At 55.2% G+C, this 15,062-nt stretch overlaps 1 protein-coding gene across 1 annotated transcript; it reads left to right on the top strand.

Annotated features, from left to right (window-relative positions):
* Positions 1–184: 184 nt before the first annotated feature.
* On the top strand, positions 185–15,040 carry CSRP1 (cysteine and glycine rich protein 1). The gene is made up of 6 exons (XM_029999638.2): positions 185–350; positions 7,277–7,389; positions 11,604–11,772; positions 12,175–12,301; positions 14,198–14,291; positions 14,600–15,040. The coding sequence occupies exons 2-6, from the start codon at positions 7,278–7,280 to the stop codon at positions 14,674–14,676; spliced, it is 579 nt and encodes a 192-aa protein (XP_029855498.1). The 5' UTR covers positions 185–350; position 7,277; the 3' UTR covers positions 14,677–15,040.
* Positions 15,041–15,062: the final 22 nt, after the last annotated feature.

The following is a 15,062-nucleotide window of genomic DNA, read 5'->3' as shown; positions in this document are numbered from 1 at the left end:
CACCCCCCCGCCGTGGGAGTGGGTTGGGGGCGATTCCCAGCGCCGCGGGGCCGGGGCTGGCGGGGCGCTGGCGGGTGGCGGTGTGGGGCAGTGCCCGGGCCCGGCGGTGGGGAGCGGGGGGGGGGGGGTATCCCGGGGCCGGTGGCGAGGCCGGCCCTCCCGGTGCCCTCCTCCGCCGGGCCCTCGGGGCGGCGGCCGCCGTGACATCAGTCCGGGCTGGCGCCGAGCGCAAAGCGCCGCCGCCCCGCGACCCGCCTTCTCCCGCCGCCAACAAAAGCCCCCGAGCGGCCGCCGGTCCCAGCCCCGCTCCCGGCACCGACCCGGCCCGGCACGGCCCAGCCCAGCTGCAGGTAGGTGCGGGGCGGGGGGCGGCCGCCGGGCCCCGCGGAGCGGAGCGGAGCCCCCTCCCGCGGGCGGCCCCGGGGCCCCGTCGCGGAGCCTCCGGGGCTGCCGCTCCTGCCGGCCCGGGGCGGGTAGCTCTCCATCCCTCCACGCTGCTGCATCCCCTCTAGCCCTCCATGCCCAGCCCTCCGCCGGCAGACCCCGGGCCCTCCGGCTGCGCCCCCCGGGGCACCTCACCTGGGGTGGGATGCGAGGCTGGGGGCTGGGGGCTGGAGCTGGGGCACGGCCCCCGCCGTGAGCCCGTGGGGTGGGCGCGGGTGCGGTGGGGCCCACTGGGGCACGAGCGTGCACATAACACGAGATGCGGAAGCTAAAGCTCTTGCATCAGATCGGGTGAACTTTCCTAACCCGCCGGAGAGGAGAGTGGGCATCAAGGCAGCGCAGTCACTTCCCTTCAGGATGCCAAACTTTCTGCTGGCGTTAATCTCAACCCTCCGCTAAGCGTTCCCATTCCCTTTTTGCAAAGGGAGATGTCAGGGTTGTGGCCTCGGGCTGGGCCGTGAGTGGAGTCCTTGCGCCCCGTCCCCTTGCCAAAACGTGGGCTCTGCTGTTGCTTCGCTTTGCAGCCTGAAGAAAGCTTACACCCGGGGAGACTGAGCCAGCTCGATCCTCTCAGCTGGTGTGGACTGATGTCGCTTTACAGAGGAGATTTGCATTACTGAGGACCTGGCCTGGCACATGCTTGAGCGCAGCTTCAGGTGCCGCTTTCCAAACCTCAGAGCCGGCAGCAGGACCAGCATGTAGGAGGGGGTGTTAATTAGTGCTTGGCAAAAATACAGGATGCTGCCAAGTCATGGTATTACATATAGGAAGGGATAGACTGGGTGAGAAGGTACAAGTGCTAAAATAGTATTAGGTGTGAGATTGGCTTTGGATACTGCACCTCCTGGCTCTTCTGGTGGTGAGGGTGGAAAGGTGGGGCAGTGTTTGTGACCCCTTCTAGCCCTGGGCAGGACTCGCCACTTAACAAGTAACTCAGTGCTTGCTGGTGCTGCTGCTCGACAGACAGCATGGTGCCTTCCCTGCTCCCATGGGTTGGTGGGCACCATCTGTCCAGCCTCAGGCTCGCAGCCGGCCTCTCCTGTCTCCTGGATTGGGCTGTCTCCGGCTGGGATGTCAGTGCCTGAACCCTGCCCCTGGAGCGGCTGAGCTCGATTCCCTGCTCCTGGGAGGCAGCACAAAATGACGAGGATGTGACCGATTGGGGAAAATAAGGGCTTTACAAAAGCTAAAGTTAGCTTGGTCAGGTTATAGATTTTGATTCCTGCAGGAGTCAGTAGCTTTCCTTAGCATACCTGAAAATGCTTTTGTTCTGGATAAAATTGGGATTTTCTTTGAGGAACCCGGTTGTGATGGGAAACTTTCAGTTTGCCTTTGTAACCAAAGCTTGGGAGCCATGTGGCCAACTGGCAATGGTGTGTTAGTCCGCAGGCATGTCACGGCTCCTGAGTGCTCGCCGATAGCCATGTCTGGCAGGTGGCTCAGCGTGGTGCTGGCCCTGCGCTGGCCCCTTCCCTGGCCCAGCAAACCTGAGGGCTGCCTCAGCGGTGGCAGCAGAAGCAATGCCCGACTGTGTTGCTTTGGGAACCATAGAGTAGATGAGCTATGTGTGAGGATCACTCTGGACCTCAGACCCTCCTGGCTTTCTCCTCTCACAGCAAAGCCCCCGGAGATATCTGATCTGATACAGCTGCATTGCCTGGGTCAGTTCTTTGGTTTCTCCATGGTGATGCCCATTGTTTTGCCATGTCCCAGTGCTCACCAGCCTCAGGACCCCGTTCTCCTCTTGCTTACCAGTTCGACATCACTGTATCACAAATGACCTTCATTTATCCTCATTTATACTGTTGGCAGCCCAGAGTCTCCTCATGGCACTGCTCCAGCCAGCTGATTACATGGCAGGGGGACAGGGGGAACAGTTCTAACTTGCCTCTTGTAGGGTTATTTTTGCTTGTGGCCAGATGCTGTGAAAGCTGCTCCGTGACAAATGCCGTTTGTCTGGGGCAGAGAGTCCCCCATGGGCCTGACTGCAGTTACTGGTGCTGAACCCCTGATGCTCTGTCCTGGTGATTTCCCACGTGGTGTTATGTGTATCCCCATGAGCTGGTTCCTTTCTGCTCTGCCCAAATGCCTCATCTGTCTAGGTGCCTCCTTCTTCAAATTTCTGCTCATTTCATGGCTATGCCAGCTGCTCTCTAAACTGGAAGATGTTAATCAGACCCCAGGGCTTGGGGCTCCTACTATGGTTTCCTCCCCTTTGACTTGTCCCTTTGCCAGGCCATGTAATAATCCTGTGTGGACTGCTGTGAACATCATTAGGAGCCAATTTTGTGCAGCACTGATGGTGTTTTTCTGCCATCCACTTGTATTAACGCTCTCATTGGAAAAAAAAAGAACCTTTTACATGGGCCAGCATGAATCTCCTGTTCCTCAGTGATCTCCTCCAAGCACAAAGTGATTGCTCTGCAATTAATTACTGTAGGATTTTAGCAGAACATCTGGGGACTTTCGTGGCAAAGGTTTCCCAGCTATTGCAGAAGCTCGAATGGTTGAGCTGACATCCCGGTGGCTGCAGAAAAACTTAATTAGAGGGTGAAGGGGGAGAACTTGCACTGCTCTGAGCAGTCCTGTAGTAGTGAAGCTGCGTTCACATGGCGGTGGGTGCTGCTTTAGCTCCAGCAGTTAAAACGCAGCTGCTCTCAGGCAGGCAAAATGGTGATTGTCAGCTTTGGTGTGAGTGACATGAGCACACTGATCTTTCAACCCCCTCTAAAGAGAGGGTGGCCATGTATTCCTACTGCCTGATGGCTTGGCTTCATCTGCTCACTGCTTCCCCTTGCACCCAGGTTTAGATGACATCCCAAAGCACCAGGACATGCTGGTTCCATACTGGTTTATGCCTGGGTTGTTTAGTGTAGCTTAGACTGCCTCCCAAACTGGTGCAACACAAGCCTGTCTGAAAGGTTGGTGACGTCTGTAGCTTACCTTTGAAGCAGTGAACTGTACTGCTGCAGTGTCAGACATCAGACACTGAAATTAGAGTTAATCTCCAAAAAGTGTCAGACTTGTGTGGTTCTGTGCAAGCCTCACTTGTGTCTATGCTTCCCAGCAATACAGCTGTTGATAAAAGGATGGTGTCTTGGTTTCTGAGGCCCCTTGCCTTATCCAGAACGGGTGATGGACCAGCTCTGGGGCTGAGCCATGCTTGGCACAGAGGATGCTGTCTGTAGGGCTCTGGTTGTGTTTGCTGTGAAGTTGTGGTACATGGGATGTGGAGCTGCAGGAGGGAGGAAAATAATCTCATTTTCTGGCAGCCGTGGGTGTCTCTCTTGCTTATGCTCAGTGAGGTCTTTGGCTGCAGGACAGTCACCTCCTGTTCCTCATTCTGCATGGGCCTAAGAGTGATTTGGAGAAGTGTGACTGCAGTCAGTAAGTGTTGCAGTTAGACAGAATATGGTGCTCAGCTCCATGGTGCAACGTACTCTGAAAAGAATGTTGAAAGGGTTGCAAGCTCTCCAACATATCTTAAAGTAGTCATTAATTAGGGAATTGGGATGATGGGTCTGTCTAGATGGCTATTGTAAGGATTTTGCTTCTGAGATGGCTGGTGCAGGTCCCAGGCTCTGTGAGCAGGGTGCTCCTATTTTTTTTTTCCTGCTGATACTGACCTGTAACATAAACTGCTTTTTGGTCTCTCGTGTGACCTGCCGGGCTCCTGGCGTGTGCCTGTGTATACTGTGGACTCAGAGGGAATTCCCAGCAACTTATATCTTACCTCAGGCTTTCTCTGTGCCCAACTGTGAGCTATCACAAGCCCATGTATCCCCAGGACAAACCCATTTTCACGGTCCTCCCCACAGAAAATCCATCCTGGCATGTGCCAGGAGGTCTTGCTGGGATGTGGCTTTGCTGGGGCTGCATCTGTGCTGCTGGGTGCTTCATGGTGAGACTCACCTGCTGAAATCACAGTGATGTTGTTTAAACTGCGTGGAGGCACCTGCAACCTTCCCATGGTGGATGGAGGAAAATAAGCTGCAAAAGGGCTTGAACTCCTCTTGTGGCAAACACGAGATGATCTTCACCCAGAAGCACCCTTTCTCCTCCCGTAGACTTACAGGCAGCTCAGAGGAAGGTGTCCCCACTGCCGACGTCTTGGTTTGGGGAAATGAACACTGCTGTTCGGGACAAACAGAGCCTCTTCCTTCACTGCTGCTGTAAAGGGGAAAAAAATGTGCTGTGGAGGCAAAGGGGAGCAGCTAGCTCCAAACCACGCCAGGCAGTTTGTCCCTGAGCATGCTTGCAGATGCCCTGGTTGTGGAGCAGGGAGTGATGGCAGGAGTGCTGAGGCAGGGGCTGCCTGCATGAAGCTGCCCACCAAAAATCAGGGCTGTGAGTCTAAGAGATGGGGTCTGCCGGCTGTCATGTTTGGAAGGGGATGGGGGACCCAGAGAAGCTGTAGCCAGTATCGTGTTATTCCTGATGAGGGGTCTGACACTGGTGGGTACGGGGGCAAAAGGGCCAGTGGGCTCCCACACCATGCAGGCACGGGCATCTCCGCTGCCTGGGCTGGCAGGGGGATGCCGCTGGATGTTTCTGCCCTCCAAGGAAACTCCTGAACCAGGTCAGGCCCTCCTCCTGGTGCAGAGGGAAAAAACAGGCTCTGGAGAGAAACAGTTTGTGCCCTTTTAAGGCAATCCAAAGGCTGGGACTGGAATGATGAGGATGGAAGGGAGGGATTTGGCACGGGCTGCGCAGTGGTGGGAAGCCCAGCCTGCAGGGTGTTCAGAAAAGAGACTTCCCGGCTGCTGCGATCACACCCCAAACACAGCTCCTTGGATCCCTGGGGCCAGCACAGCCTCTTCAGCCCCCGCTCCTGGCACCCTGTACAGCTCCGTCTGTCTGTCCTGCACCGAGACCCTCCGTGCATCCAGGAGCCAGGAGCTGCGGCCAGGCTAGAGCAGGGCCAGTGCCTCTGCACAGCCCTACCGGCGTGTCAGCCCTGACCCGCGCCCTGCCTGCCCTGCCTGCCCTGCCTGCTATTATAACAAGGTTGAGATCAATTTCCCTTTTCTATCGCCTGACAAAATACTCATACACAGGAAAGAGCACGGCTTTCCCATATACTGGAAGGTACAGAGATCTCGCCGTGCCTGTGAGCAGAGCTTTTGCAGTGCTTCGTCCTCCCTCATCTCCGTTTGATGTTTATACAGCCCCCAGTCCTGTTGCGTTTAGCATCCATCTCCCGACTGCCTGTGCCACAGACTCAGCCCTTGAGTGGGAGGTTGGAGACCCAGAGATGGGGCTTCAGCTGCCTGAGGTGACCCAGGGATTTGGAGCTGCTACAAGGAGTGGGCTCAAAGGTTGTGCCCCCGGTGTGCCCTGGCAGACCCAGATCCCCTTCCTTATAGCCATGCAGCCGAGGCGAGGGTGGTGATGAGATCCTGCGCATGCTGTGGGGTGGCACACAGTATAGTGTGAAAATGGTGTTGGGTTTTGGGGACCTTGTCCTGCTGCTTCAGCTGTTCAGGAATCGGGAAGCACACGGCTGTGCCTGCAGTGGGGAGGGTGACTTCTGCTGCTTTTGGCCACGTGGGAGCGGGACAGAGAATTACAGAATTGTTCATGGAGAGGCCTCTGGAGACTTCCCAAGCTGCAGCTTGTGCCTATTGACCTTTCTTATATCACTGGGCACCACCGAAAAGTGTTTTGTTTTGTTGTCTTTGTAACAACCCTAGGTTGCTGTTAGATCCTCCTTAGCCTCCTCTTGGCCACACTCAACCAGCCTGCCTCCCTTAGAATCTCCTCGTAGGACTTTGTTGCTTGGATGTCTTGAGGTTTATGTTGGCCTGGTCTTCAAAAGTATCAAGGCCCCTCTGGGCTGGAGCTCTGCTACTTGTGTTAGCTGCTCACAGTATTTTGGGGTTATCTGCAAATTTGCAGATCAAGGGGCCTCTTGATCATGTCTCATCAGATAATTTCAGGAAAGAGAAGAGAGAAATAGAAGCATTTGTATCCTGCCAAGGGGCTGCATGGTTGCTTAGGTTGGTGCTCAGGTGTTTGCCCTGCACATGAGCCTGTGTCCCTGGGGCTGCTGATTTCCCAGTCTCTGTGACTGTACCTGCAGTCCTGGAGAAGACTGAGATGCCAGAGTACAGGGGGAACCTGTGAGCGGTTGGCCAGGCACGGCATAAGCTAATGATGCTATGGAGGACAGGGTGCCAGAGCCTGCTGTTTGCTGGTCTCAGGGGTCAGCTCCTGCCCTTTGGGCTGCCCTGACTATACCTCTGCCCTGTGGTGGCAGAAATGGAAGAGATGTTTGGGGAGGAGAACCTGGAACTGTTTCCAGCTGGGGTGACAACCTGTACAGTCTCCAGCACCAAGGATCAGTCACCCTGGCCATTGCTGCGTTGCCCTGTCGAGGGGTAACAGCAGGGCTGTGATCTAACGAGGTGCCAGTGCCATGGGTACCTCTGTAAGCACGGTCTCCCATCATTGTTCCACTTTCTGCCTTTTCCTGGCACAGAAAGGAGCTGCGAGGCCCCATGGCTTCCAGGCCAGGGGGATTTCTGCTGCTCCTGGCTGGCAGGACCAGTGGTCCCTAGGAGGCAGCCGATACTGCTAGGTGCTGTAATGATGGGTCCCGTGGGCATCCTGAGTTCTGCTAATTCTGCTAATTACCAGCCCTGTGAATCTGTGCAAGCAGCAAACATCTGTGGGTGGTCTCCACATGTGCAGATGTGGAACGGCTGCTGGAGCACTGCTGGTGGGTGCCCGCTCTGGCTGCCTCCCTCTGCCCCATCCCTGCCTCCTGCCCGGCCAGCGCCCTGCCTGACCTCCTGCCCTGACGCTGTTTCTGCCTGTGCTTTTTCTGTAGGATGCCAAACTGGGGAGGAGGAAAGAAGTGTGGTGTCTGCCAGAAAGCGGTGTACTTTGCCGAGGAGGTGCAATGTGAAGGCAGCAGCTTCCACAAGTCCTGCTTCTTGTGCAGTGAGTACCAGCCCTTCCCTCGCCCCTCCCGCCCCATTTCCTGGCTCTCCGCCGGCTGGGTGCCCCATCATGTCCTGTTTATGGGCCCTATAAGCGCTCTTTAGGATTTCTCTACAAACAGCCTGGCTGTGGGAGCTGTGTGGCAGGCTTTCTGCTTTTCTCCAGACTTGGAAGTTAGTTCTGCTGAAGGAACACAGATCATCCCAGGACACCAGGGGCCATCCAAGCTGTCAGGGCTGACTTCAGCCAGCACCCACGCAAAGACTTAGTCTGTCCCTACACCAGGGAAAGGCTAGGCTGAGTCCTCTAGACTATCTCCAGATGTTCGAGATTGGAGCATGAGACAGACTGAGGTGATGCTAGCTTTAGTCTTCTAAGTGGCTTTGCCACACTGAAAAGATGGTTGGGCCTTCGGAACTGGTGTGGGATCTGCCCCTGTGTCCCAGGAGATGATGGCAAGAAGCTGTGGTCCTGTCCTGGCTCTTCAGCTGATGGAGTGCTAAAGCATCACCTCCAGCCTGCCTGCAAATCTGCTATTGCAGAGGGTGTCTCTGTTGTATGTTTGGACCCAAGTGCCACCTCCAGGGAAGGGCGGCAGAACAGGCTCTGGCTGTGGGTTAACTCAGCGCAGAGATCCCTTCCTCTGCCAGCTCTGCAGGATCCTTACAAGTACTCTTGGGTTCATGCTGCAGGTCCCCAGACAGCCTTCCCCTCCATTTGGGGATACCAGGGCAGCACTGCAGGGACAGGTTAGTAGTGTTACGGTGCTGAGATCAGCTCTTTAAACTTGGGGCATCCACATCCAGGGGGGCTGCAGGACCTTTGAATACAAAGATGACCACTGTCCTCAGCACATGTTTTACCAGGTTTCTGTCCCCTGCCCTTGAAGACTATCACATAACAGAACTAGTGATTCTCCTGTGCTAACAGGAGCATGCATGTTGCCTGTGTCTGCTGATGGCTCATCAACACATTGCATCGGACACAGCAGCAGGAGTAGAAGTGCATCTTCAGAGCTGCCCTTGCAGCCGGGCCCCACTGAGGTTTAACGTTTTCTCAGCTGGTCCCTGTACCCTGTTCCCAGTCTCACCATCCCATTGCAGCAGGGAGCACAGACATGATCTTTTCCATATGGGCAGCAAGCACTGCTAGGGTCTATAAACAGGCACACAGCTAGGACTAATCTCAGTAGACCTGTTCCAGCAGGGGACTACCAGTGTCCTCATGGGGCTGATCCCTGCTGTGCTCCTGTGTCCACCTGACACAGATACTGGATACTTGTTGGCCAGCCTGCCTGGGATGCGACATGAACAGATGGATGCAGATGTGAGAGAGAGAGGCTGTTGCCACATCTCTGCTCCCTGTGCAGCGTGAAGAGTGGCCGACGTGGCCAGTAGCTCTCATATGTGGGAGTTTCCAGGCTGGAAATCTTGCTTTGGCTCGAGAGGACTAAGAAGGGGAATTGCGGAGAGGCTTTCCCCAGGCGGGCAGGGGGGTGGCAGGATGTGTCCTTATTGTGGCCGCTCTCTGCAGCAGGAAATCTTGTTTCTTCTGCAGCCTCAGATAAGGAGGGTGGAGAATGTTACCCTCATCTCCCCCGCACCACTGGCTTTTACCATCTGAGTCCATATCATTGGAGGACGACTGTATGGGGACTAAGATCCCATTGCACTGCATCTGCCCTTCCCTGTGACCCCTGTGCACACAGCTGGGTTGCTAGGGAAAGCTGCTGCTGTGCCATGCTGGTACCCAGAGCACGGGGCAGGCCTCCAGGAGCCACGAAATCAGGCAAAAGGCATTGCTTTGGGAAGGGAATACATGGCCAAAGTGGGGAAGAAGGTCATCCCATGTCTGCTCATGGAAGCAAGTCACCAGGGAGTGGTCCAGAGCCAACTACAGCCAGGGCTCCTGTCCCTGTGCTTTGCAGACGTACATAATCGCACTCCACACGTACTCCAGCAGTTCTGCCCGTCCCAGCTGTGGGCTCCCCAGTTCAGGCTGTGGCTTGCATGCCAGCCCACAGTGCTGCCTGCTGTTCCCAGTCCTGTGCCACAAGCTGCAGGTGATGCTGAGCTGCACTGAACTCCTGTCTTCCTAGCCTGTTCCCCAGTGCTGTGTTTGGGTCTCATCAGGGAACTGAAGCCATTATCTTTAGGGGAGAAAAACAAATACTTTGACCTGCAAAAAAAATAATCAAAAAGGAGCCAAACCTACCACAGTGCATTAGAACTGGAGATCGGCTCAGGGAGTGACTTGGTGATTGACTCAGTGGCATCGATCCAACTGAGTCAATAGTACATGGCAGAAATGTACTGTAATGAGACCGTTTGGCCTCTGAAAGCAGCAGCAGCTTTTGTCTAATTGTTTTGTGGAGCAACTCCACTGCTCTTAGAAAAACAAAGGGTCCTTAACTCCATGAGTGCGGTGTGCTGGAATTTCTGCAATGCAGAAACCTGGGAGCTGGGGGCTGATTTCTAGGAAGCAGACTGGGAGAGAATTTTTCTGCTGCCTCTCAAAGTGTCTGTGGCTAGTAAAGATGAGGGACTGTGAAAGCTTAGGTTAGATCTCTAAATCCATCCAGCACGGTGGGAGAGAAAGACAGATGCCATTGAGATCATTCACTCTCACCCCTAGGACAAGGCTCTTTAAATGTGCCAGTAAAAGTGCCCAAATTCCCCTCCTGGAGGGTCTGTCTGAATGTTGCTCCTGATGAGCTCCAGGGTAATGCAGAGACAACTCCAACACTAGCCCATTAGCTTGGCAGCTACAGGACCAGTTAACCAGAGCTGGTCTTTCTCAACAGAGATGTGTGCTCCATCCCCAGCTCCTGCCATGGTGGGATGGGGGAGCCCGTAGCCAGGAGAGGACCCTGCCAGATCCTCCTTAGATGGCAGGAGACATTTCCCTTTCCACCTCCTTCTCCCAGCAGCAGCACACGGGGTTCTCTGCGGCCCCGGAGGAGAAGCACCATATTTAGTAATTGGGCCGGGGAAAGCTGCCTCTCGCCCCCGCATTTAGTGCCGTGGTTTGCGCTGCCCCAAGCGGAGAGCTCTGCTGTGTTTGCATTCCTGCAATATTGGTAAAGGCCAAGAGACTTTTCTGCTGAGAAGAGGCCAATGGGCTGCTGGGAGCCTTGACATTTAAGGCATGTAAGGGGGATGGGCGAAAGCTGTGTCGCAGCTGTATCAGGATCTGTCTTGGGGCTGGCTGCCAGCACTGTGGACTCTGCCCCAGGCATCTGGATCCTGCACCAGGGCAGGTAAACACTGGAGATGACTGTGAGCCCGTTTGGGTGCTGCTTGTCTGCCGCTCCGGCTTGCTGGGCGGCATGTTCCAGGAAGGGTTTGGAAGCCGATGTGGAGGCTGAGATCAGAGCTGGGACAGGAGTCAAGAAAACCTAAAAATCAGGATAAGAGTGTGTGTGGCCTGAGCCCAGCACTAAGCTCAAGCTCTGGATGGGCTCAGCTGGGACCCCGAGCCTGGCTGCTGTGTCCTCCTGTCCCATCTTACATCCCGTATTGATCCCCAAGGCTTGAACACCCAGCTGAGTTAGTGTTCCTTACCTGAGACCACCCTATGCACACATCCTAATCATGGCACGGACCAGGGGTGACACATGAGCATGAACTCTTCCATTGTGGTCTCAGTCTGGAGAGGCAACTGTGCGCAACAGCATAATGTGCCAAAAAAACTTACAGTGCACCAGCTGCGATAACAGCTGCAGGTCTGCTCTTAGTCTGTCTAAACACAAGGAAAAATGAGTTTGCTTACTTTACTTTCCCCCAAGTGCCTATTGCTGTGTATTTGCAGCAGACTAGGAGTGTGGCAGAGCTAGAGGTGCAGTGGGGCAGGGATGTCCATCCCTGTGCTTGTGAATCCTGCAGTGATTTGTAAGGAAATTTCACACACACCCCCCCCCCTCCTGGTTTAAGTGCATCTCCAGGATACCAGCATCAAGAGGGTTAACAGAGCTTTTTCTTAGTATCAACCTTGTAGCTTTGGTGGTTGCTTCCTTTTAAAGCCAGACAATGTTCTTGTTGTGATCCTTATCTCTGGCTGTTTTGCATGCATTTGGTTTAACAAGGATCTTGTCTAGGGTTTCCTTACTCCTTGAAAGCTGAGCTGCTCTATCCCTTGTGAGGACTTGTTTTCTGCAGCTAATTAGTGAGCTCTGGATCAGCAGGCTAATGGCACGGCCCTCCCCTCTTTTCTAGTGGTCTGTAAGAAGAACTTGGACAGCACCACTGTTGCTGTGCATGGAGAGGAGATCTACTGCAAGTCCTGCTATGGCAAGAAGTACGGCCCCAAGGGCTATGGATACGGGCAGGGAGCAGGGACCCTGAGCACTGACAAGGGCGAGTCTCTGGGAATCAAATATGAAGAGTGAGTTTAAGTCTTGTTTTTGAAACTGGGGCTGTTGTGAACACCTTCCCCCCCACATCTTTCCGCTTGTGATGCTCGGCTGTGTCGTCCATGCTGAACTTCTAGCAGTATCTAATCTGGAGAGTGCTGTGGGCTGCCCTGCCTTTCTGCTCCTCAGGGGAAACCAGCTGAACCCTATTTGCAGGGTGGGATGAGGCTTGACAGGACATGTCCCCATTGCCTGAGCATGCTGCCCATCCCCTCCTACCACACAGCTGTGAGGCTGAAGTTGCCATGAGGCTCAACACATTGTGCCTAAAGCTTCAGGCCCTTCAAAATGGGGTTGGGGTTTGTGATACCATAGCTCTTCCCTCCTCCATCTTGCTTGTGCAGCCCTGATCATGAACTCCCTCCCATCCACAGGGGCCAGCCCCACCGACCCACCAACCCTAACGCATCCAGAATGGCCCAGAAAGTCGGAGGTGCTGATGGGTGCCCCCGCTGTGGTCAAGCAGTGTATGCAGCCGAGAAGGTGATTGGAGCTGGAAAGGTAAGAAGGGGGATGGAGTGGATGGGGCACGCACATGACACAAGTTGCTGTGTGTCAGGGAGACCTTCAGAGAAGGTCTTGACCTGACCCACAGGCTGCTGCAGGCTGGGCTGCCAGCGCCTTCAGCCAGGGCTAGGCTTGGGGTCCGGTGGCCATGCTCACCGGGAAGCCGGGCACCAAAATGAGATCTTGGCATGTCTAGAAACCAGGTTCTCCAGGCTGCATTACTCTTACAGACTTGTAGATGGGAGAGAAATATGTTTTATACTAAATATTTGGAGCGCTGCTCAGCAGAGGTCGCATTGGACATCCCTGCTGCTAGATGTGTTGGGAGGATGAGCAGTGACGTGGGCCATGGCCACTGCCACCGCTAACTGAACAAGTGCAACAGCCAGTGAGCCTTCTTCACCCTCTGCCGCAGGCTGGGATGCCGCAGCCCAAATCTGGGGCAGGGAATGAATTCCAGTGGTCAGCGCTGCCCATAGGCAGGGCAAGGTGCTTGGAGGTGTGGGCACGGGCTTGGTGCATCCATCCCTCTTGGGCTGTTTTGCTGGTGGACTGGGTCTGCTCAGGGTCAGAGGTAAAGGACATTCTGCAACAGCCCTCGCACTTCCTCTGTCAAGTTCATCTCTTCACCGGGGTCCTTTGCGTCCCGAGCTGTGGCCTCGTGCTAGCCCAGCTCTGGGAAGCCCTCTGTAAGGCATGGGAACACCTTCTGCTCTGTCAGCCCTGGGACCCCGGGTGAGGTCCCTGCCCCAAAGCACCCTTCCCTCTGAGGTCAGGTACATGTGCAGAGCTTGCCAAGGCAGCTGGGTCAGGCTGCTTGGCTTTGTGCCGCAGGGGACGGGATGGCCATGCTGGGAAAGCCTCACCGCCTCGCTGGTGACGTTGGGTCACTGACTGACCCCTGCTGTGCTCTGTCCTCCCTCAGGTTTCTCTGTTTGTCCTCTGTCCCAGAGCAAGGAGAGGAGGCAGCTAGTCAACAGAAAGGGCCTCCCAGCATCATCATACCCTAGCTGGCAGTGCAGGGATTTGTGATGGACATGTTGAGGGTCAGCCCAGGGTCAGAAGCCAAACTTACCCTTAAAATCATGATCTGAGTTTCCTGGTAGGCTTTTGGCCTCAGTGTTTACGGGGAACCAAAGCTGGCAAAGCAATTACACTCAAGCAAACACAGAGAGGATTCCAGAGCATGTATTTCATGTGCTAATGTTTGCTGGATGACTCCATCTGCTACCTCCTCCTCCAGCCCCCTAATTTCACATTTTCTTCCAAAAAAGGTTTTATGTTTTCCAAAGTGTTTATTTAAATTCCTCTGTGAGCAGCTCTGGCTACTCTAGGTCTGCTCAAAGGCTGTGAGCTCATTTATCCCCAAAGGACTGGTGGAGCCATGGGGGGGTGTTATTTTTAAACACTGGCTGATTTCTGCATTCTTAGTATCTGTTTGCTGCCTTCCTTGGAGCTGTAGTTGTGTAGGGGCAGGTGTTCCAACCCTGCTGCCACCCCCCAGGCTAATGTACAGCAGCAGTGGATCTCAGCTGGATAACTCGGGGGATTTATCATGCTGCTTGAGAGAGGACAATCTCCAAAGAGCGGGGTGATTGCTCCTTACAAATTATTGTACATATTATTTTACAAATGACTGCTGCGAGTGGGGGTGAAAGCTCTCTAAAACCAGATCAACGTGGGAGCAGTGACCACACCTGATGTTTCCTCTCTCTATCTTCCCCCCGGGGCTGGGAGGACCGCTCTTTCCAGAGAAAAGCTTTCATCCCTTTCAGACCTCTTTGCCAACTGCTTTGGGTCAGAAACAGAAAAGTGACCCCATTTGGTAGCCAAAGCATTGCTGCCCTGTCCCCGGGTGTTGTCTGACTGGGCTCTGCTCCTGTCCCACAGTCCTGGCACAAGTCCTGCTTCCGCTGTGCCAAGTGTGGCAAAAGCCTGGAGTCCACCACCCTGGCAGACAAAGACGGGGAGATCTACTGCAAAGGTGAGTGCCACCTTCCCTGCTGGCTTGTCCTGGACTCCGAAGGGTGGAGGCAGGGGGTGAAAACCCCTGTGAAGGGAACCAGGATGGGGCTGAGGTTTGGGGAGGTGGTGGCCCCAGCAGCTCCGTATGGGGACTGGCTGTGCCAGCTGGCTGCGGGGCTGGGGGATTTCCCACTGTGCCTGGGGCCTCTCTGTTTGCCCAACAAGTATGGCAAACCCTGTCCCATTAGGCAGTGCCTGCTTTGAGAAGAGGACCTGCTCGTGTTCAGCTGCTGGCCTTACCCGTCTCTCCCCTCCCGTCCTCTGCAGGTTGCTACGCCAAGAACTTCGGTCCCAAGGGCTTTGGCTTTGGGCAAGGCGCCGGGGCGCTCGTCCACTCGCAGTGAGGCACCGGGAGCCAGGCTCTCTGCTCGCTCAGGGCTTGTCCATACCACCTGCCTGTGCTGCCTGACCCTTCCTGCACCTGCCGTGAGCATCCTCACCATCATCAATAACCACCCGCTGCTTCACAGCACGAGCCCCTTCCTCCCTGCCCTGACCCAGTGCACCCCGAAGCTGTGGGAGTCCCAGCATCGTCCCCACCGGGTCCTGCTGGTGCGGGTGCCGGCGGGGAGATAACTCATACCCACCTGCAGTGGGGCCTGTACGCCCGAAACGTTCTGCTCAGCGTTGCCCATCCTGCCAGGATGTGTGCTCAGCCGTGCCATGCCGTGTCACCGAGCAAGCAATAAACATCAAAGCTGACCCACACTTAGCCTTGCCGGAGAGTTTA

Source organism: Aquila chrysaetos, chromosome 24 (assembly GCF_900496995.4).
Source record: "Aquila chrysaetos chrysaetos chromosome 24, bAquChr1.4, whole genome shotgun sequence".
NCBI lineage: Eukaryota > Metazoa > Chordata > Aves > Accipitriformes > Accipitridae > Aquila > Aquila chrysaetos.
Note: the sequence above shows the minus strand (reverse complement) of the source record. Positions and strands in the feature narration are given on the sequence as shown.